The sequence below is a fragment of the Sabethes cyaneus genome, chromosome 3 (assembly GCF_943734655.1).
Source record: "Sabethes cyaneus chromosome 3, idSabCyanKW18_F2, whole genome shotgun sequence".
Lineage (NCBI taxonomy): Eukaryota > Metazoa > Arthropoda > Insecta > Diptera > Culicidae > Sabethes > Sabethes cyaneus.
This window is the reverse complement of record NC_071355.1, coordinates 36,305,652-36,329,087: the sequence shown is the minus strand read 5'-3', so window position 1 is coordinate 36,329,087 and position 23,436 is coordinate 36,305,652. Positions and strand designations below refer to the sequence as shown.

The window sequence follows — 23,436 nt, the reverse complement described above, 5'->3', positions numbered from 1 at the left end:
GATTTTCTCCCTAATACCTTAACATCAATTGCTTCCTACTTATAATGCGCGGTGACTGGAGCTTTCGCTAAATTTTATAAAGCATCTGCAGTAATGTCACGAACGAAACAAACCCTCCATCTTTCTATCATGGCAATTATCGGACAAGCCGATCACAAATTATTATAATTGATGATAAACCTTCTCAGTGTAATAATGGCTCATCTGGTGTACCTCAAGGTTCAATTCTAGGTCCCCTTCTTTTTACATTGTTTATCATCGATCTTCTTTCAGTTTTAAGACTATGTAAAGTGCATATGTTCGCTGATGCCCTGCCAAATCATGAATTTTCGTGCTAGTTTGTCGGCAAAAAAAAATTTAAATTTGCTTGGAACATCCTCCCGAGCCGTTGCCAAGTTATATTTTTGACCTGGCATTTGCACGAAATCTGCCTTGTGACATAGGTTTCATCGTCCATCAGAAGACACCCGCCGAACTTGGTTAGCACCCGGTCGTATAGCTTTCGAGCACGGATTTTGGCCACACTATTCTGTTATGGTTCGATTTGGCTGTTTGCTAGCTCGATACGACTTGATTCCGTTCCGGAGTCGAATTCTCCTCACGGTACTATGGGCAGCACCGAATTTTCTGGCCAAATCACGATCCGACAGATTGGGATTCCTCTAGATGGTCTTCAAAATCTTACCCCGCAGTTTTCGGTCGACAGTACCACTCCGAGTGATTAGCTAGAGGCTTCCGAATCGTCGTCAATGTTTCCTTATGCCGTTTGATAACGCGCCATACGGTATTTCTGGGCAATTTCAGCTGTTTAGCTAGCCTAGATGCAGACCACAATGGATTTTCCAAATAACTGTGCACAATTTTTTCCCTTCTTTCGGCTTCCATGCTGTTTGTTTACAAAAGACAGTTGTTTTGCGGAATGTCAAAAATACATTGATGAAGCTAACAAAATTTCCGACACGTGGGCGCCAAGAACTTCCAAATCCGTCCACCAAGTGTGCCACAATATGAGCAAAAGTTTGTTTCAATTCTAAACGAAGCAAGCTTCATTTGAAAACTACATTGCAGTTTTACCGGGATTAATTCAGATTATTTTCTCTAATGCCAATGTCGCTCATTCTCTTTCTTACTGCAGCAATTTCACTTCGTCGCATTTTTTTGTGCCAGTCACACTTTTAGACTGCGGTGTCCAGTATGGTGCAGAATGCGGGATATTGATTAACTTATATTGTCGTTGATTTGCCCACACCTGACCATCTAACTAGTTTAGATACATTGGCACACGAAATATCGTTTCGACTGACAGCGTACACTGATCGTTTCATATCGTTAAGGCGGCCATTTTTGTTCCTCTCTGTTTACGAACGAACAACATCATTGCTCTCTGTTGCGTTGGTCTTCCACACTCACACACGGCCACACTCTTATACAGCGATGGATTCGAATGTGTTGTCGGCGAGAAACGGTGAACGTTTGTTTGTTATTATTTTTTTTATCAAAACTGTAAGTTGTTTCCCTTCAAGGTTGTTTTCCCTTTTTGAAGATTGGATTAATTTATTTATTTTTATTCTAGTTTCAATTATACTGTGAGAATTTTGAACAAATGTTTTGAAATGATAAATATTCTACTTTTGTTGAATGTTTGCAACGAAATTCCAACACGTGAACTCTCTCACCGTGGCTATATTCACCACACTACTTTAGTACTCTCGCGCTGCAATTCAACAAAGTTATTGTTTTTAGATTATTGCGTGGTTAGGTTAGAACGTTGAAGAAAAGATCAAGTATAGTAAGTAGTATAATGACCAATTAATATTAAAGCAAATTTCTAAATCATATCCAAATATCCAAAGTTATTCAATGCATGGGGCCGATAGGTTTCGTATTCAAAACAGGCTTCCGCAGTGAGCGGGAGAACTATGTACGTGAGCAACCCGAACGCGGGTGGTTCTCACTCGGTCCGCCCCGTCAGTCAGTCGGTCAGTAGTCAGTCGTACTGGTGAACACATCGGAAGCACATCATTGTTGGGTTGAGTCTGCACCGCATTCGGTTGTCGTTCGTCGATACGTTCGCTTGACGGGAAATTTTTGGTGGACGATCTTTGGGTGCTAGCAGTATCTCATCGCTCATGTCACCGCAATCTATTATAGGCTAGTAGTGTGCCATTCGGTCACCGACAAACTGCCGTTTGCGTGGTGTTTCATTATTATTGGCTGTCGGATCTTTTAAGTAGTTGGCTTCGCCTTCGGCGAATGCTAGGCACGGGGGGTGCGCCAATTAGGTACGTGTGTGGTGTTTTAAATCCGTCGGGTAAATGACCAAGTGTCAAATAGCGTGAATTCCACTGAGGATCGCTTTCGCACGCCGTGAATGTTATGCAAATGCGCAAAAGTGCGTCTTATTTCTAGTGCTGTGGCGTTATTCGTTCCGAGCGAGGGGATACCCGTGCCGTGCACCGCAGCAGTGGGGTGGGCTGCTCTGCTGTGAATGTTTTCCTCTTCGTGTGTGCGATTCTTCGTGACGACATTTTAAAAGCGACGTGCAGTGGTGAGTTCGGTAGCGGTGCGGTGGTGTGTCGTGTAGTGGTGCTGTGCTGGAGAGAATTTATACGGGGTCACCGGAGCTACGAAGAGGTGAGAAGTGTTTAACATATTGGAACTTGTTCACACTTTTTTGTTTGGATTACAATCGGGTGGAATGCTGTGTGCTATTGTTACGGTGGTGTGGAAGTTGTGGTGGTAGCGATGGATGGCGATGGTGGTGAGAATGGTGAGCAAGAACACGTGAACTCATCCGACTCCCCCTCCCGCGTGGGCTTATTGTTTTCTCATTTGCAATGGACGGAGAGTGTACATTATCGTGCTAATTGATTTTCATCGGTGCCGAGGGAGTATGTTTCCTCTCTCTCAATTAGTTAATTAAAATGAATTATGTGTGTGGTTTCCTCCTGTTCCAACGATTTCGTCTACCCCCTCGGTCGCCGCAGCCTGTTGGCCGTGACAGAGTTATGACTTTAGAGCGCTCTGAAAAGCGTTTCGTCAACTCAAGTTAATGGACTGTAGGCAGATAGAAAATCCTTTCGGTCATTCGTGAAAGCAGCGCAAACGTTACTAATTAAAAACTCACACATTTCTGCCACATCAGAATGGACCAACGCTGAACGACGAAAAATTAGCGATGTGTCAAATTGGCGGTTTCGTTCTCATTTCTGAAATTCTAAATTTGACGAGAGACGAAACAAAATAAACATGCCACACACTTTGTCACACACGCGGCACGTTGGCCTCAGTCAGTCAGTCAGCCAGGAGGACTTGTTGGAGCGTCTACACAGAGACAGAACGGAAGGGTTCGGCACACTTGAGAGTGAAACGAAACATGCTTCTCTAAAGTGCCAAAACCATTGACGGTGAGGAAGACTGAAAGCAAAAAGAAACTAAAACAGCATGAAGTGTGGTTCTGAGAGGTATTGGATCGCCGGGCATTTGAGCATCGACTCGAGTTGTTCGCTCCGTTAAATGGTCGGTCGGGCGCTGAATGAATGAGTGTTATAGGTTCAAGTGGGCGTATAAGAGAGATACAACAAGACGCGCTTTCGGTCTCGCTGGGGCGCGCAGGACAGGAGGTATCACGAGGCAGGAACGGTGCTTGGATATTGACTCGCTCCTATACGGTTTGATGGGAATCGAATTGATTGATTGAACAATAACACAAAACATGCTCATCATCGCTGCGTTGCGTTGGTTGGTTGGCAGCGTCGTGTCGGAAGAATGGTGGGATGTGGGATCGTTCACGCGCAGGAATTTGGAAGCAAGGATGATTAACAGCGTGTTAGAGTGTAGAACGGAACTGATCTGAACCGTGATGAATCTGTTATGCTTGGTGTGGCTTCCAATTGGACGTTCTATCATTATTGAAAGCTTCCGCCGCACTAATGTGATCCGTTTTTCTCTTATTACATTCTTAACATTCTTAACAAAGTGTCCGGCTTAGACAAATGGCTGCGATTGTTTATGTTCTTTGACCGTCTTTCGCCTTTTAGTGTTTTTAGACCATCAACAAATGCAACGAATGTTTAAACAATATTTTAAAAGGGGCTTTGGTATGGTGCGTCAGATCATCACCGGACATACAGAAGACAAAAAAGAGTTGGCCATGATGAAAACAATCGCACTTAGATTTTTCAACTAACAACATGTGTAAAGCATTCAATACATGGAGTAAAGATAAGTTCCAAAGTGAAATGTGAAAAAACTGAGGGTGTTCCCCATTATTTTAACAAGTATACCGAGCAGAAGAGTGCTTAGAAGAAAATCTTTTCTAGTGAAACTACTGAAATAGAGCAGTTATTTGAAATATTACTTGGTGACAGGCATGATAAAAACACCGTCGGTCGTTTTGTAAGTGTTGAACTCAAGAAACAGGCCCAGTATACTCGAACAATGGTTGCTTATGGCAACTGTAAAGGATGGATTCAGTTTGATTCGACCGGTTGTAAGTTGCGGAGCGGAAAAGCGTGAATTTTTTGTGTGCGAGATTTACATTGCGAAGCGGGTGGAGGGATCAAAATGTGAGATTATGGAAATGCCCTACCTAAATCCGATTGAAAGAATCTCTTCATATCACGAGGTTTAACTGAAGAAACAGAAGCCACTGGAATGGATGACGGCAAAGCCCGTGTCAATGAAACAGTTACCGGAAGCCGCACGAGGAACTACTGATTCGTAAAAAGCGGCTTGAATTGGAGAATATTCTAGCGGTAAAGCGGCTGCAGATGGAACGGAAGTACACGGGACGACAGTTCGCATATGAAGAGGTAATGCTGGAAAAGTGGATAGCTGAGAAGATTACCATGAAAGTCGATGCTTGTTTCGAGCATGCACGTTCGTGAGAGGATGGAGCTGATCAAAACCAGGAGACGTTAAAAACCAGCAGGAGAAAATGAATTAAGCTGGGAATGCGCTGAATAAGCTATCCGAAAAAATCCTTGCTACAACAATGTGACTAATCTGATCGTGGAAAGGTCTTAGCTGGAGTCGAAAACAATGTTGGTAGCAAAATACAGAGATGGTTCATGAAAAATTAGTTGACAGCGACGATGCGAGCAGTGAATCATCCAGTTTGGAACGCTCTTACTTATCCGTGTTTTATTCGCTTCACAATATCCGCAACTTTGTATAGTTGGAAATTTTCGTGGTTCATGCGCCTGCGCCACACACCATTTTCAAATGTGCCGCTAAGAATTGATGAAACACCAAGAGCTCGACGGTCGTTCTCATTGAACATCCACGTTTCGTGGGCGTAGAGTACCACCGGAGAAATTATCATCTTATAGAGCCGAGATTCGTAGTTACGGGACCTTAGTTGGTAACGAAATGGAAAGCTCCATAGACAGCCGCTATCCGCTCAGATCATTGTCCTATGTCACTAACGTAACAAGAAGCTGATGGAAAGCTAACGTATCTGAAATTCTATGACGAGTAAAACGAGAAAGTAATTTGAGACTGCAGGAGGTCAGAGTACAGTGTGGTATTTCCTAGGAAATCTGAAGTTTTGCCGTTATTTTATAGTGGTTTCATGAACATCGAGGTTTGTGGGCTCTCAGGGGACAAGAAACTCGTTAAGCTTCATGAATAGCCATGCTGTGCGCAGTCAACTCCTGCTGCGCCTCTGATAGTTGATCCACTCTTCTGAGTAAGCTAAGTAAAGCTGACAGACCCTACAAACCGACCAAACCGATAGCTGTATCCGATTTTAGATAGCTGTTCAGGAGTACCTGGAAGCCAACGATCGCAAACCTAATTGTTCTCCAGGAGCTAATTGAATTCTCCAGGAGCAGGAGCTACGCATGATCGTCGATTTAAACTCAAACGAATAAGTCGGTAAACCGAAGGGGAAGGGTATTCATACACAAAGCGGCCGCTATAATGCTGAAGAGTACCGGAGGAGCCTCTACATTACCAAAACAAAATCGACCTGCTATAGTGCCTTTCGAGTCCTGCATACGAAAACCTCCGGAGGTTAGGTCATTTATACCTCATAGAAGGTTTCCACAGACAAACAGACGAGACACTCGTGATAATTCAATCGTCCAATCAAAAACCACTCATTTTTCAAAAAAGCATGTTTCGCAACATGGCCACACCGCGGCGCGCGTGTATCGCTTCGAGTTTTTAGTATAAAACCATACAAATATAAAAACCTTACAGCACCTTACCTTAATATAAAACCCTGCAAATGCCAGCTACTCTGCGACATGCATAACAGAGGGTGCTAGTGTGCAAGCAAAATGTGTAGGACGATGGTTTTTAAAGGATTTTCTTCTATGTGTCATGTCAGTTCGTCAGTGAGGTTTCTATATCAAGTGATTTAGTCGGTCATCAAGAGGGCATGACGGCTAAGGAGTTGCAAAACGGCTGCTGTCCTGAGTTATTCATCGTGGAGGAAACTATTATTTTTGTACGCGCACTTGCAGAGCCCGAAGCTGATTGCTGAGTCAGAAAGCTTCTGGGAACCACCATAGTTTGAGGGAAAGATGATTGTGAAATGGGTTTCTTACGGACAATGGATGTCCTCCAGTTCCTGGGTTGCATGGTGGTGGCACTTAAACGTCTTGAACAACTGAAATGTCGCTTGAAGAAGAATTCAGTTAACGAGTAAATCGTAAAGCTATAAATAGACGAATACTAATAGAACAGTTGTACCTGTGGAAGATTTGGTATTTGCTTCTGAATTACTCTGTCAACCAGATCCGTCGTCGCCCAAGCCCAAGTTCAGTCCAAGCCAAGCCCAGGTCCAGGCTCAGCTTCAGGTCTTGGCTTAACTCCAGGTCCAGCCTCAGCTTTAGATTCTGGTCCAGATCCAGGCTCAACTCCTGGTTCAGGCTTAGCTCTAGGTCCAGGTTCAGGCTCAGCTCCAGGTCCGTGGTCCAGGTCGTGGACTCTTGCACGATGAAGAACTGGCGCTCTAGGTCCAGGCATGGCTCCAGGTCCAGGCTCAGTTCCAGGTCCAGGTCCAGGCTCAGCTCCAGATTCAGCCTCAGCCCCAGGTCCAGGCTCAGCTTCAGGTCCACGCTTAGCTCCAGGTCCAGGCTCAACTCCAGGTTCAGGTCCAAGCCCAGGTTCAGCTCCAGGTCAAGGTTCAGCTCCAGGTCCAAGCTCAGTTCCAGGTCCAGGTCCAGGCTCAGCTCCAGGTCCAGGTCATGGATCAGCTTCAGGTCCAGGTCCAAGCTCAGCTCAAGGCCATGGCTCAACTCCAGGTTCAGGCCCAGCTCCAGGTCCAGGCTCAGCTCCAGGTCCAGGCTCAACTCCAGGTCCAGGTCCAAGCCCAGGTTCAGCTCCAGGTCAAGGTTCAGCTCCAGGTCCAAGCTCAGCTCCAGGTCCAGATCCAGGATCAGCTCCAGGTGCAAGTCCAGGCTCAGCTCCAGATTCAGGCTCAGATTCAGGTCCAGGCTCAGCTCCAGGTCCTAGTCCAGGTCCAGGTCCTAGTCCACGTTCAGGTCCAGGTCCAGGCTCAGTTCCAGGTCCAGGCTCAGCACCAGGTCCAGACTTATCTCCAGGTCCAAGTTCAGGCTAAGCTCCAGATTCAGGCTCAGCTTCAGGTCCACGCTTAGCTCCTGGTCCAGGCTTAACTCCTGGTCAAGGTTCAGCTCCAGGTCAAGGTTCAGCTCCCGGTCCAGGCTCAGCTCCAGGACCAGGTTCAGGCTCAGCTCCAGATTCAGACTCAGCTCCAGGTCCAGGCTCAGGCTCAGCTCTAGGTCCAGGCTCAGGTCCAGGTCCAGTTCCAGGCTCAGCTCCAGGTTCAGCTGCAGGTCCAGGCTCAGTTTCAGGTTCAGGCTCAGTTCCAGGTCCAGGCTCAGGGCCAGGTACAGGTCCAGGCCCAGGCTCACCTCCCAGTTCAGGTTCAGCTTCCGGTCTAGGCTTAGCTTTAGATCTTGACTCAGCTCCAGGTCCTAGTCCAGGTCAAGGTCCAGGTCGAGGTCTAGGTCTAGGTCCCGGTCTAGGCCGAGGTCCAGGTCCAAGTTCAGGTCGACCCAGGCGCAGATCCAGAATCAAGCGCTAGCCCTAGCCCTAGCCGTAGCCCAAACTCAAACACAACCCCAACTTCAAGTCCAAGCTTGTCAGTGCTATAGGAAATGTCAACCATGAACTAAACCCCCCCAGTGAAACATGTTACGCCATTTATTGAACTCTTAAGCAACGTCGAAGTTGATGATCTTTATTTGGTCGCGGTAACGGCAGTGAGACGCGTCCGGAAATAGGTGGATTGTAGTATTTACATACCTAAGTATGTAAGCACCCAGGCTTAGCCTCTAAGCTCGACAAGAACTCTTGCACGATGAAGGTGTGATGTTTTGTCCTGAAACGGGGTCCCTGAATCGCTATTTTCTCTGACAACGGCACGAGCCTAAAGGCCACCTGTCGGGAACTCCTGAAACGCGGTCGTCGGATTAAGACGACCCTCATATGGGTGGGTAATGGGAGCGCACGGTGCGCTCCGTGAAAGTGACAATTGCATCACCAAACACCGTAGACTGACTCAGCGTCTGGGTCTTACTCACCGTCATCGCGGGAGTAGTGGAGATAGTTAATGCTCGTTCATTGATCTACATGCCGGATAATCTTGACTACCCCAAAACGATAACTTCCTCCATTTTGTCAAGGAAAGCTCCACCGGCCTTCAGGACCCTAGCATCACATCGGCAGATTTGACCGCAGCCCTTCGCAGTTTCTGCAAGTGCGCTCAATCCGTTGCCAAACTATGTGTTGTGGAAGCGCTGGGTGAAAGAAAGAAGGTGCATTACGATAAGCGCCGTAGCGTGCAGATGGCTAGGCTGGCCCCCGCCAAAAGCGCTAGCTCTAGAGGCGCCAAAAACGGCCTGAACCTCAATAAGGCACTCTTAGGTGTAGCGAAGTGCTGGACATAGGGTGAGGTACGAATCATGTTTGACAGTCTAATTCTAAAAAATTATTACTACTTCAAAGGAACACTGATTCAAGAAACGATAAATCTGATCCAAAATCTGTTAAAAATGTGGTTCAAAACACGCTCCACAATCTAGTCCAAATTTGCTCCAAAATCTGGAACAAAATTTGATAAAATATGGTCTAGATCTACAACCTGGTTTAAAATCCGACCCAAAGTGTGGTTGCTGGTTTAAAATTTGTAGTGGCGCAAAATCGGCTTAGATCCAAAATTCTATCAAAAATGTGGTCTATAATCTGGCCCAGTTTGAGAATCTGGTCCAAAATTGGATCCGAGATTTGGTCCAAAATCTGCTAAAAATATAGTCCAGAATATGGTTCACAATCAGGTTTCACATCTGATGTAATATCTGATCGAAAATGGGATCCAAAATATCCAAAACCTGGTCCAAGTTTAATAAAAATGTGGCCCAAAGTCTGAAATCTGACAAAGGTCCAACATCTGGTTTATATTCTGGTCCAGTTCCAGAATATAGACCCAAATTTGATTCAAAATCTGGTCAAGATTGTGGTCCAGAATTACGGTAAGGGCCACAACGAGCAAGGTCCAGAATGCGGTCCATGTGCAGAATCTGGTTCAAAATTTGATCAAAAATGTGGCCCAAAATATTGTCCAAATCTGTTAAAAATATTGAGCCATATTAACATAACATGGTTCACAATTTAATGCAAATCTGTTCCAAAATCTGTAATAAAGGTTGATTCAAAATGTGGTCTACGATGTAGTCCAACTCGGGAATGGTCCGATCACTTGACTCAATTTTAATTCATTTGTCAGTACCGCTTCAGCCGATTAAAATTTGACAAAGTAATACAGTAATGTTGCGAGTTTGTCTTTTTTGGTGCGCATTTGCTTTGAGCGGGAAAACTTTGATTTAGGTTTATGGAACCTCTGGAAGAGTGTCTTAAAATTAAAAATTCTATCGTCCAGTGAAATTCAAATTTCGATTAATCCCCCTAGAAGTACAATAAAAAATTATTTTTCTTCAGTTTCAATATGACACATTGATGTGTTCTGCAAAGTTTTACAGCATATTTTTACAAGAAATTTTGCTGAAGACAGTAGCCTTCTATCTCTTGAGCAAAGATAGAAAAATCCTTTTTCTCATAAATGAAAAATCGTTAAAATCAGTTTTTCTGTTTTAGCTGTTTTTGTAGTTGTTTCATGACTTTATCTTGTTTTACAAAGTTGTACAAACAGTGAAAATACGCAATAATGCTGAATATAGTATACCTCTATCTTTGCTTGTTTAGGAACTATAGAACTTTTACTATAAAAATACCCTAATTTTGACTCGAAGAAGGCATCGTTTTATTCAAAAACTCTCCCCAGAGAATCAGAATAGTTTCAAGCAAGTTGAAAAGTTTGATAAATCATGTTTAAAAGCACAAAAGTTAAATAAAATTTATAGGCTGACAAAATCGGGATAAAAAGCTGATAAAATCGGGGGTTGACAATATCGGGAGCTGCCAAAATCGGAACAATTTCTGTATATGGGACATTTGTAGAACAATGGTCTAAAAATGTGGTCCAAAATCTAGTCCAAATCTGTTCCAAAATTTGTCATAAAATTTCTGTCTTTGGTATAAAAATTCAGTCACATCATTGAGTCTTTTTCAGGGCCTGTTTAACGTTTGTTCTTGTCTTTGGACACATCCAGCACGTTGTTGGCGGTATGTTACTCCATGGCTTTTGTTCCGTAATCGGAGGATGATAATTCCGGCCAAAACAGCACGGAACAATACAGTGAACTTCAACAGTTTCATATGCTCGAAACTATCTTACACCTTTCCCCTTCCATTTCCTGGGCTTCCTGTCCAGAAAGCTGTTTGAAGTCTGCCTTGGCGAATATTTCATCGCCAATCACTACGCAATCCAACTTCGGTCATTGGAACGGAGAGGTTGGAGTTTCGCTGAAAACCGCTAGTTACTCTTTTTGCCGTAACACCTCCTACTGGTCGTCGTTGAATCTCTAGATTAAGTGACTGAGGAGCTAGAACCAGGAGAATAAATCTCCGAACAACGCAAATCGCTGTTACCGTTGTTCTTTATCAATAAAAGCACTCAACGCAGCAAGCGTTGAAATTAAAACTAAATTTATTGAACAAATCCTTTTAATTTTCTTTCCAGATTCTAATCATTCATCTGGACAAGAAACCAGCCCTCAAACCATTCGCAGTCGGAAGCCTACTGTTAACACGATTAGTATCATTAACCGGTACGAGAGAACCGTGTACATGTGTCTGTGTGTGTTTGTATTAGTAATCATAGAAAAATCGACGCCAATGTGAGAATCCGACACTAATCAAGAAGCATAGCAGCAACAGCAGCAGTAGTTCCAGCCTCCTCTCGATGATAGTAATCACCATCGGAAACATTGAACCGCGGCGAGCGTGTGTACGTAATTAATTACTCACTTCCCTGCCCCGTCCGCGCAGTCCTCGTCCTTCACGCGGCGCTCCACTCAGCAGGCCACTCGACGCGGTTCCGGTGACCACAGAGAACCGCGAGTCGTTCGTTCGTTCGTTCATTCGTTCGTGTTAATGGATAAAAAAGTCATAATAAATAATTAATCAATTCGGTGCCACTTCTACGTATAACGTACTGCTGCTGCCGTGCCGGCTACCGGTCGTTCCTCGTCGTCGTACCTACCGGCATGTGTCTCTGTATCTACGAGCCAGCGAGGAAGCCAATTTACATTTCCACCTAACCGAATCTCGACCGAACCGACCCTCCGGGGTTGTGCGCAATCATTGCTATAAAGTGTCCTAAGTTACGTGCGCTAATTTACTACACAACAGAACGGAGTGTGAGCCTGAAGGGCTGACAGTGACAATTAGCATACAATCGTGGTAATCCGCGCCGCGGTTGTTGTTTGGGTCGGAGTGGAGAAGGATCGCGAGGCAGAGCAGTCTAAGAATCGCGCGAAAAATGAAGAAGCACAAGTGATCGAACGCCGACAACAACGCGAACGGAGTTTGGGAGAAACAGAAAGAATTTACGATTGAGTGAAGAAAAAAGAAACGGGGAATACAGCGGAAGACGGGGTAGTGACCGGTGACGAGCTAAATTACCGTTCACGTTTAGTTCTGCTCGTGTTCTGTTCGTCTGAAGTGGTTTCGTTTCTTTGTCTAGATCGCCGGTAGCCACAGCCGCAGCCGGCAAAGCCTCGAAGGTGAAGAAAGGAAGAAACGGTGATTGTTGTTGAAATTAAACCGAATAAAATCTCACGGAAAAGGAAACGACCAAAAGCGAGAAGCAAAACAAGTTGGTTATACACAGGTAATAATAATAATAATCATCGTCTTCATTATTATTATTACTATTGGAAGCCGGCGAGGTATCGAAGTGAAACAGAGCCATAAGCTGGCAGAAGCATTAATAAAAATTTAACGGTTTCGATCGAAATGTGAAAAATTCGTTGATTGATAAATTGATTGATTGTGGAGCAGCAGCTCTCTGTTCGTTTATAGTGGTGTTTGTAAGCACAGTGCTCTTTTTACGAGTCCGTAAGCGCGAATCGCTCCCAGCGCGCGGCTGCAATAAAGAGTAATTAATCGCAATAAAAAGTGCGCAGCTCCGGTAAGCCTTAAAGAATCTTGAAAACCCGTGTGATGCCGACTGGGCCGGCGACTGCAGGCGGGCGCGGATGGCAGTGAAGGTTGCCCCTTTCCAGAAGGTGCAGAAATTATCTTTCAATTTGCTCTGGTTTTACGTTGCTTTACGTCTTCGGCTCGTCGTCGGTGCTCCAGCCTCCAGTCCGTGTGATGCTGACGACGGCTTACCGCGGCGAATGATAATAATATGAGACCGGTTCGCAACTTATTCGTGAGAGAGAGTGAGAAATAGAAAAGAGGCTCAAATCGCAGTCGTTGTGAATTGTAAGGGTTACTGGAAAGAGACCACAATTAAATTACGAAAAGTGTGCACACTGGAGGTGGATAAGCGATAATTTCAAGTAATTCGCTTGCAGATTGAGTTGCGGCATATTTTTACGGGTTGAAAGGTGCATCGGGTTACGGCTTCCGATTGAAGCGGTAGTAGCTGAGCAGCAGAAAAGTAAAACATGTATCCGGCGCCTACAAGACATCCATCCGCTGCGGTGAGTAGTTTGTAAAGTTTTCTGATGTGAGATAAAATATTATCGTTGTCATGTATTGTAATGTAGCTAGCATGTGACAATCAAATGCACAGCCGTCAAATCTAGGAAGGGGAACGTTTTGTGCCCAAGCACAAATGGATGACTTACAAAGTTATCGTCTCAGGTAGAAAACCCCATTTTTAAATTGGAGGCAAGTTTGTCCCGAATGTACAGACATATTAATTTCTGTTATTGCCATTCAAGTTTTTTATTACTTTAGTAGTGATTTTTTAATATATTTTCACCGGACATGTTATTTTCTCGAAACCGGCGCACCAACTGGTAATTAGTATTAGTTTGGAGCCCCTAGTGGTGCTGATAAAATCAACCTTCTAGTTTTACGATGTAGAGCTGCAGCATCTTTGACAAGGTTGTACATAATTACACTACAGAAACAGGAAAATGTTTTGGCTTGAGAAAGCTAAAAAATCGTAGAATGGTGAATCTATTATTACTTATCACAAAAATAGCGGCCGATTAGGTTGAAAGCTCTGGACTTTCTAGTGCAATTACATTTGAAATCTTAATCTCTCTCGTCAAAGTTAAAATTATACTGGAAATTAGGCTTGGAACTGCATTAGGAATTATAGCTGAAATGGAACTTGACATTAAATTAGACTTTAACTTGTACTGATTTGAGCTAAAAACTTTACTTTAAATTGAAGTGAAACATGGATTTAATATTGGATTTGAAATTGGATTTGAATTTAGAAATTACTCTTATTACTAGAAGTTTTACTTGGAATTGAACATGAAAGCGGACCTAAAACAAGATTTTAAGTGTTTACTGAAACTGGAATTGAATTAGACTTATACAGTTAGTCCACAATCATGGGTCACACACAATTGTGGGTCATTTTAGCTCTAGCTGCTAATTTCCGTTTAAATATCATCTAATGATTGATCAAATTATTGGATCTACGTATGGGTGACAATCCTCTCAATCAATTGTTATAATATTCACGCGTTAATCGGCAGATAAAGCTAAAATGACCAATAATTGTGTGTGACCCATGATTGTGGACTGACTGTATATAGAGGAATTATATTTGAAACTAGCTGACCCGACAAACTTCGTATTGCCACAAATTAACCTGTGTTGTACATAAATCATGAATCTCGGATGATCTTTGTCACTTCTCGAGTTTTGCAAGCCCCCCAGTGGGCGGCACTTCCGACGGCGGGTCACCGGCAACACTCGCGACCGGCTCGTCCTGAATGATCTAGTGTTACTATAGATAGTTTTTGTGGTCTTGTTATTGATTAATGTTTTATGGAAGAGTCTCGAATTTCTCGAGTTCGATTAGTTTTTGAGTTTCGCAAAAATTTCTGTTTTATTTGTATGAGAGTCCATATCCCCCTACCACAGGGGTGAGAGGTCTCTAACTATCATAAAATAAATTCAAGACTCAAAAATCTCCTACATGCTAAATTTGGTTCCATTTGCTTGATTAGTTCTCGAATTATGAGGAAATTTGTATTTCATTTGTGTAGAAGCCCCCCCTCTTGAAGTGTGGAAGGATCCTAATTCACCGTAGAAAATATTTTTGCCTCCAAAAACCTCCACATGCCGAATTTGGTTCTATTTGCTTGATTAGTTCTCGAGTTATGGGGAAATTTGTATTTCATTTGTATTGGAGCCCCCCCTCCTAATGTGGGAAGAGGTCCTAATTCATCACAGAAAAAATTCTTGCCTCCAAAAACACCTACACGCCAAATTTGGTTCCATTTGCTGGATTAGTTCTCGAGTTATGAGGAAATTTGTATTTCGTTTGTATAGGACCCCCCCTCCTAAAGTGGGGAGGGGTCCCAATTCATCATTGAAAAAAAAATTGTCTCCAAAAACACACACATGCCAAATTTGGTTCAATTCGCTTGATTAGTTCTCGAGTTATGAGGAAATTTGTATTTCATTTTACAGGAGCCCCTCCTCTTAAAGTGGGGAGGGGTCCTAATTCACCATAGAAAATTTTCTTGCTCTCGAAAACCTTCACATGCCAAATTTGGTTGCATTTGCTTGATTAGTTCTCGAGCTATGAGGAAATTTGTATGGAAGTCCCCCCTCTTAAAGGGGAGAGGAGTTATAATTCCTCTTATAAAGAGGGGAGGGGTCTCAATTCACCATAGAATAAATTCTTGTCACCAAAAAAAACACCCACATGCCAAATGTTGTTCTATTTGCTTGATTAGTTCTCGAGTTAGGAGGAAATTTGTATTTCATTTGTACAGGAGCCCCCCCTCTTAGAGTGGGGAGGGGTCCTAATTCACCGTAGAAAATTTTCTTGCCCTCGAAAACCTTCAAAAGCCAAAGTTGGTTCCATTTGCTTGATTAGTTCTCGAGTTATGAGGAAATTTGTATGCAAGCCCCCCCTCTTAAAGGGGAGAGGAGTTATAATTCCCCTTATAAAGAGGGAGGGGTCTCAATTTACCATAGAATAAATTCTTGTCACCGAAAACACCCACATGCCAAATTTGGTTCTATTTGCTTGATTAGTTCTCGAGTTATGAGGAAATTTGTATTTCATTTGTATAGGAGCCCCCCCTGCTAAAGTGGGGAGAGGTTCTTATTCATCATAGAAAACATTCTTGCCTCCAAAAACACCTACATGCCAAATTTGGTTCTATTTGCTTGATTAGTTCTCGAGTTATGAGGAAATTGGTATTTAATTTGTACAGGAGCCCCCCCTCTTAAAGTGAGGAGGGGTCCTAATTCAACATAGAAAATTTTCTTGCCCTCGAAAACCTTCACATGCCAAATTTGGTTCCATTTGCTTGATTAGTTCTCGAGTTATGAGGAAATTTGTATGGAAACCCCCCCTCTTAAAGGGGAGAGGAGTTATAATTCCCCTTATAAAGAGGGGAGGGGTCTCAAATTACCCTAGAATAAATTCTTGTCACCGAAAACACCCACATGGCAAATTTGGTTCTATTTGCTTGATTAGTTCTCGAGTTATGCAGAAATTTGTGTTTCATTTGTATGGGAGCCCCCCCTCTTAGTGGGGGGAGGGGTCTCTAACCATCACTAAAACCTTTCCTGGCCCCAAAAACCTCTACATGCAAATTTTCACGCCGATTGGTTCAGTAGTTTTTGATTCTATAAGGAACACAGGACAGACAGACAGACAGACAGACAGACAGACAGACAGACAGACAGACAGACAGACAGACAGACAGACAGACAGACAGACAGACAGACAGACAGACAGACAGACAGACAGACAGACAGACAGACAGACAGACAGACAGACAGACAGACAGACAGACAGACAGACAGACAGACAGACAGACAGACAGACAGACAGACAGACAGACAGACAGACAGACAGACAGACAGACAGACAGACAGACAGACAGACAGACAGACAGACAGACAGACAGACAGACAGACAGACAGACAGACAGACAGACAGACAGACAGACAGACAGACAGACAGACAGACAGACAGACAGACAGACAGACAGACAGACAGACAGACAGACAGACAGACAGACAGACAGACAGACAGACAGACAGACAGACAGACAGACAGACAGACAGACAGACAGACAGACAGACAGACAGACAGACAGACAGACAGACAGACAGACAGACAGACAGACAGACAGACAGACAGACAGACAGACAGACAGACAGACAGACAGACAGACAGACAGACAGACAGACAGACAGACAGACAGACAGACAGACAGACAGACAGACAGACAGACAGACAGACAGACAGACAGACAGACAGACAGACAGACAGACAGACAGACAGACAGACAGACAGACAGACAGACAGACAGACAGACAGACAGACAGACAGACAGACAGACAGACAGACAGACAGACAGACAGACAGACAGACAGACAGACAGACAGACAGACAGACAGACAGACAGACAGACAGACAGACAGACAGACAGACAGACAGACAGACAGACAGACAGACAGACAGACAGACAGACAGACAGACAGACAGACAGACAGACAGACAGACAGACAGACAGACAGACAGACAGACAGACAGACAGACAGACAGACAGACAGACAGACAGACAGACAGACAGACAGACAGACAGACAGACAGACAGACAGACAGACAGACAGACAGACAGACAGACAGACAGACAGACAGACAGACAGACAGACAGACAGACAGACAGACAGACAGACAGACAGACAGACAGACAGACAGACAGACAGACAGACAGACAGACAGACAGACAGACAGACAGACAGACAGACAGACAGACAGACAGACAGACAGACAGACAGACAGACAGACAGACAGACAGACAGACAGACAGACAGACAGACAGACAGACAGACAGACAGACAGACAGACAGACAGACAGACAGACAGACAGACAGACAGACAGACAGACAGACAGACAGACAGACAGACAGACAGACAGACAGACAGACAGACAGACAGACAGACAGACAGACAGACAGACAGACAGACAGACAGACAGACAGACAGACAGACAGACAGACAGACAGACAGACAGACAGACAGACAGACAGACAGACAGACAGACAGACAGACAGACAGACAGACAGACAGACAGACAGACAGACAGACAGACAGACAGACAGACAGACAGACAGACAGACAGACAGACAGACAGACAGACAGACAGACAGACAGACAGACAGACAGACAGACAGACAGACAGACAGACAGACAGACAGACAGACAGACAGACAGACAGACAGACAGACAGACAGACAGACAGACAGACAGACAGACAGACAGACAGACAGACAGACAGACAGACAGACAGACAGACAGACAGACAGACAGACAGACAGACAGACAGACAGACAGACAGACAGACAGACAGACAGACAGACAGACAGACAGACAGACAGACAGACAGACAGACAGACAGACAGACAGACAGACAGACAGACAGACAGACAGACAGACAGACAGACAGACAGACAGACAGACAGACAGACAGACAGACAGACAGACAGACAGACAGACAGACAGACAGACAGACAGACAGACAGACAGACAGACAGACAGACAGACAGACAGACAGACAGACAGACAGACAGACAGACAGACAGACAGACAGACAGACAGACAGACAGACAGACAGACAGACAGACAGACAGACAGACAGACAGACAGACAGACAGACAGACAGACAGACAGACAGACAGACAGACAGACAGACAGACAGACAGACAGACAGACAGACAGACAGACAGACAGACAGACAGACAGACAGACAGACAGACAGACAGACAGACAGACAGACAGACAGACAGACAGACAGACAGACAGACAGACAGACAGACAGACAGACAGACAGACAGACAGACAGACAGACAGACAGACAGACAGACAGACAGACAGACAGACAGACAGACAGACAGACAGACAGACAGACAGACAGACAGACAGACAGACAGACAGACAGACAGACAGACAGACAGACAGACAGACAGACAGACAGACAGACAGACAGACAGACAGACAGACAGACAGACAGACAGACAGACAGACAGACAGACAGACAGACAGACAGACAGACAGACAGACAGACAGACAGACAGACAGACAGACAGACAGACAGACAGACAGACAGACAGACAGACAGACAGACAGACAGACAGACAGACAGACAGACAGACAGACAGACAGACAGACAGACAGACAGACAGACAGACAGACAGACAGACAGACAGACAGACAGACAGACAGACAGACAGACAGACAGACAGACAGACAGACAGACAGACAGACAGACAGACAGACAGACAGACAGACAGACAGACAGACAGACAGACAGACAGACAGACAGACAGACAGACAGACAGACAGACAGACAGACAGACAGACAGACAGACAGACAGACAGACAGACAGACAGACAGACAGACAGACAGACAGACAGACAGACAGACAGACAGACAGACAGACAGACAGACAGACAGACAGACAGACAGACAGACAGACAGACAGACAGACAGACAGACAGACAGACAGACAGACAGACAGACAGACAGACAGACAGACAGACAGACAGACAGACAGACAGACAGACAGACAGACAGACAGACAGACAGACAGACAGACAGACAGACAGACAGACAGACAGACAGACAGACAGACAGACAGACAGACAGACAGACAGACAGACAGACAGACAGACAGACAGACAGACAGACAGACAGACAGACAGACAGACAGACAGACAGACAGACAGACAGACAGACAGACAGACAGACAGACAGACAGACAGACAGACAGACAGACAGACAGACAGACAGACAGACAGACAGACAGACAGACAGACAGACAGACAGACAGACAGACAGACAGACAGACAGACAGACAGACAGACAGACAGACAGACAGACAGACAGACAGACAGACAGACAGACAGACAGACAGACAGACAGACAGACAGACAGACAGACAGACAGACAGACAGACAGACAGACAGACAGACAGACAGACAGACAGACAGACAGACAGACAGACAGACAGACAGACAGACAGACAGACAGACAGACAGACAGACAGACAGACAGACAGACAGACAGACAGACAGACAGACAGACAGACAGACAGACAGACAGACAGACAGACAGACAGACAGACAGACAGACAGACAGACAGACAGACAGACAGACAGACAGACAGACAGACAGACAGACAGACAGACAGACAGACAGACAGACAGACAGACAGACAGACAGACAGACAGACAGACAGACAGACAGACAGACAGACAGACAGACAGACAGACAGACAGACAGACAGACAGACAGACAGACAGACAGACAGACAGACAGACAGACAGACAGACAGACAGACAGACAGACAGACAGACAGACAGACAGACAGACAGACAGACAGACAGACAGACAGACAGACAGACAGACAGACAGACAGACAGACAGACAGACAGACAGACAGACAGACAGACAGACAGACAGACAGACAGACAGACAGACAGACAGACAGACAGACAGACAGACAGACAGACAGACAGACAGACAGACAGACAGACAGACAGACAGACAGACAGACAGACAGACAGACAGACAGACAGACAGACAGACAGACAGACAGACAGACAGACAGACAGACAGACAGACAGACAGACAGACAGACAGACAGACAGACAGACAGACAGACAGACAGACAGACAGACAGACAGACAGACAGACAGACAGACAGACAGACAGACAGACAGACAGACAGACAGACAGACAGACAGACAGACAGACAGACAGACAGACAGACAGACAGACAGACAGACAGACAGACAGACAGACAGACAGACAGACAGACAGACAGACAGACAGACAGACAGACAGACAGACAGACAGACAGACAGACAGACAGACAGACAGACAGACAGACAGACAGACAGACAGACAGACAGACAGACAGACAGACAGACAGACAGACAGACAGACAGACAGACAGACAGACAGACAGACAGACAGACAGACAGACAGACAGACAGACAGACAGACAGACAGACAGACAGACAGACAGACAGACAGACAGACAGACAGACAGACAGACAGACAGACAGACAGACAGACAGACAGACAGACAGACAGACAGACAGACAGACAGACAGACAGACAGACAGACAGACAGACAGACAGACAGACAGACAGACAGACAGACAGACAGACAGACAGACAGACAGACAGACAGACAGACAGACAGACAGACAGACAGACAGACAGACAGACAGACAGACAGACAGACAGACAGACAGACAGACAGACAGACAGACAGACAGACAGACAGACAGACAGACAGACAGACAGACAGACAGACAGACAGACAGACAGACAGACAGACAGACAGACAGACAGACAGACAGACAGACAGACAGACAGACAGACAGACAGACAGACAGACAGACAGACAGACAGACAGACAGACAGACAGACAGACAGACAGACAGACAGACAGACAGACAGACAGACAGACAGACAGACAGACAGACAGACAGACAGACAGACAGACAGACAGACAGACAGACAGACAGACAGACAGACAGACAGACAGACAGACAGACAGACAGACAGACAGACAGACAGACAGACAGACAGACAGACAGACAGACAGACAGACAGACAGACAGACAGACAGACAGACAGACAGACAGACAGACAGACAGACAGACAGACAGACAGACAGACAGACAGACAGACAGACAGACAGACAGACAGACAGACAGACAGACAGACAGACAGACAGACAGACAGACAGACAGACAGACAGACAGACAGACAGACAGACAGACAGACAGACAGACAGACAGACAGACAGACAGACAGACAGACAGACAGACAGACAGACAGACAGACAGACAGACAGACAGACAGACAGACAGACAGACAGACAGACAGACAGACAGACAGACAGACAGACAGACAGACAGACAGACAGACAGACAGACAGACAGACAGACAGACAGACAGACAGACAGACAGACAGACAGACAGACAGACAGACAGACAGACAGACAGACAGACAGACAGACAGACAGACAGACAGACAGACAGACAGACAGACAGACAGACAGACAGACAGACAGACAGACAGACAGACAGACAGACAGACAGACAGACAGACAGACAGACAGACAGACAGACAGACAGACAGACAGACAGACAGACAGACAGACAGACAGACAGACAGACAGACAGACAGACAGACAGACAGACAGACAGACAGACAGACAGACAGACAGACAGACAGACAGACAGACAGACAGACAGACAGACAGACAGACAGACAGACAGACAGACAGACAGACAGACAGACAGACAGACAGACAGACAGACAGACAGACAGACAGACAGACAGACAGACAGACAGACAGACAGACAGACAGACAGACAGACAGACAGACAGACAGACAGACAGACAGACAGACAGACAGACAGACAGACAGACAGACAGACAGACAGACAGACAGACAGACAGACAGACAGACAGACAGACAGACAGACAGACAGACAGACAGACAGACAGACAGACAGACAGACAGACAGACAGACAGACAGACAGACAGACAGACAGACAGACAGACAGACAGACAGACAGACAGACAGACAGACAGACAGACAGACAGACAGACAGACAGACAGACAGACAGACAGACAGACAGACAGACAGACAGACAGACAGACAGACAGACAGACAGACAGACAGACAGACAGACAGACAGACAGACAGACAGACAGACAGACAGACAGACAGACAGACAGACAGACAGACAGACAGACAGACAGACAGACAGACAGACAGACAGACAGACAGACAGACAGACAGACAGACAGACAGACAGACAGACAGACAGACAGACAGACAGACAGACAGACAGACAGACAGACAGACAGACAGACAGACAGACAGACAGACAGACAGACAGACAGACAGACAGACAGACAGACAGACAGACAGACAGACAGACAGACAGACAGACAGACAGACAGACAGACAGACAGACAGACAGACAGACAGACAGACAGACAGACAGACAGACAGACAGACAGACAGACAGACAGACAGACAGACAGACAGACAGACAGACAGACAGACAGACAGACAGACAGACAGACAGACAGACAGACAGACAGACAGACAGACAGACAGACAGACAGACAGACAGACAGACAGACAGACAGACAGACAGACAGACAGACAGACAGACAGACAGACAGACAGAAATCCTTCTTTATAGGTATAGATTAAAGTTGAACCTAGATTTTAAATTAAGCTCGAAATTGAACTTAAAATGGGAATTGGAATTGGACATAAATTGGATTTAAATTGAGCTTGAGATTAGATTAGACGATTAAATTTTATTTGAAATTGAATTTGAACTCAGGGTGTAATTTGAATTTGAACTAAGTTGAACAAGAAGTTTTACTTCAAACCATACATGAACAGGACATTAGACACGAAGTTTTATTTGAAATTAAAATTGACGGTTTTCCTCTGCCACACGTTTTACCTTTTTTAAGTAAAAAAAATCTGCGAAACACGATGAAGTTGGAATTTTTGAGATAGAACTGTTTTCATTGAAAGAAAAATGTAAATTTAGTTTTCGAATTAAGTTTAAAAATATTTGGCAGCACTGATGGTTAAAAATAATATTTTTTTTTTGAATTCTTTGCGTAATTTCCTTTAAAAATGTGAAAACAGTGTCTTTCTAAACCTAATATTTCCGGAGATATAAACAAAAGAAAATAAGAAGTTTAGACAAAAATCGGTGAAGGTCGATTACTCGTTTGAACTTTTGACGTAGGACTACGTCTTACTTTAATAGGG

General features: G+C 45.0%; 1 protein-coding gene across 6 annotated transcripts in view; it reads left to right on the top strand.

The window, feature by feature from the left end:
• The first annotated feature begins 2,014 nt into the window (after positions 1-2,014).
• Positions 2,015-23,436, top strand: part of LOC128743873 (protein groucho) — a 464,959-nt gene continuing 443,537 nt past the window's right edge. For 4 of the 6 annotated variants that reach the window (XM_053840560.1, XM_053840558.1, XM_053840559.1 and 1 more), the window contains exons 1-2: positions 2,015-2,634; positions 11,114-13,085. In XM_053840560.1, the coding sequence (XP_053696535.1) occupies positions 13,050-13,085 (36 nt within the window). In that variant the 5' untranslated portion in view covers positions 2,015-2,634; positions 11,114-13,049. Of the gene's footprint in view, positions 2,635-2,740; positions 2,771-11,113; positions 13,086-23,436 lie in introns of those variants that run through there. The other 2 variants (XM_053840556.1, XM_053840557.1) reach the window with 2 other exon arrangements.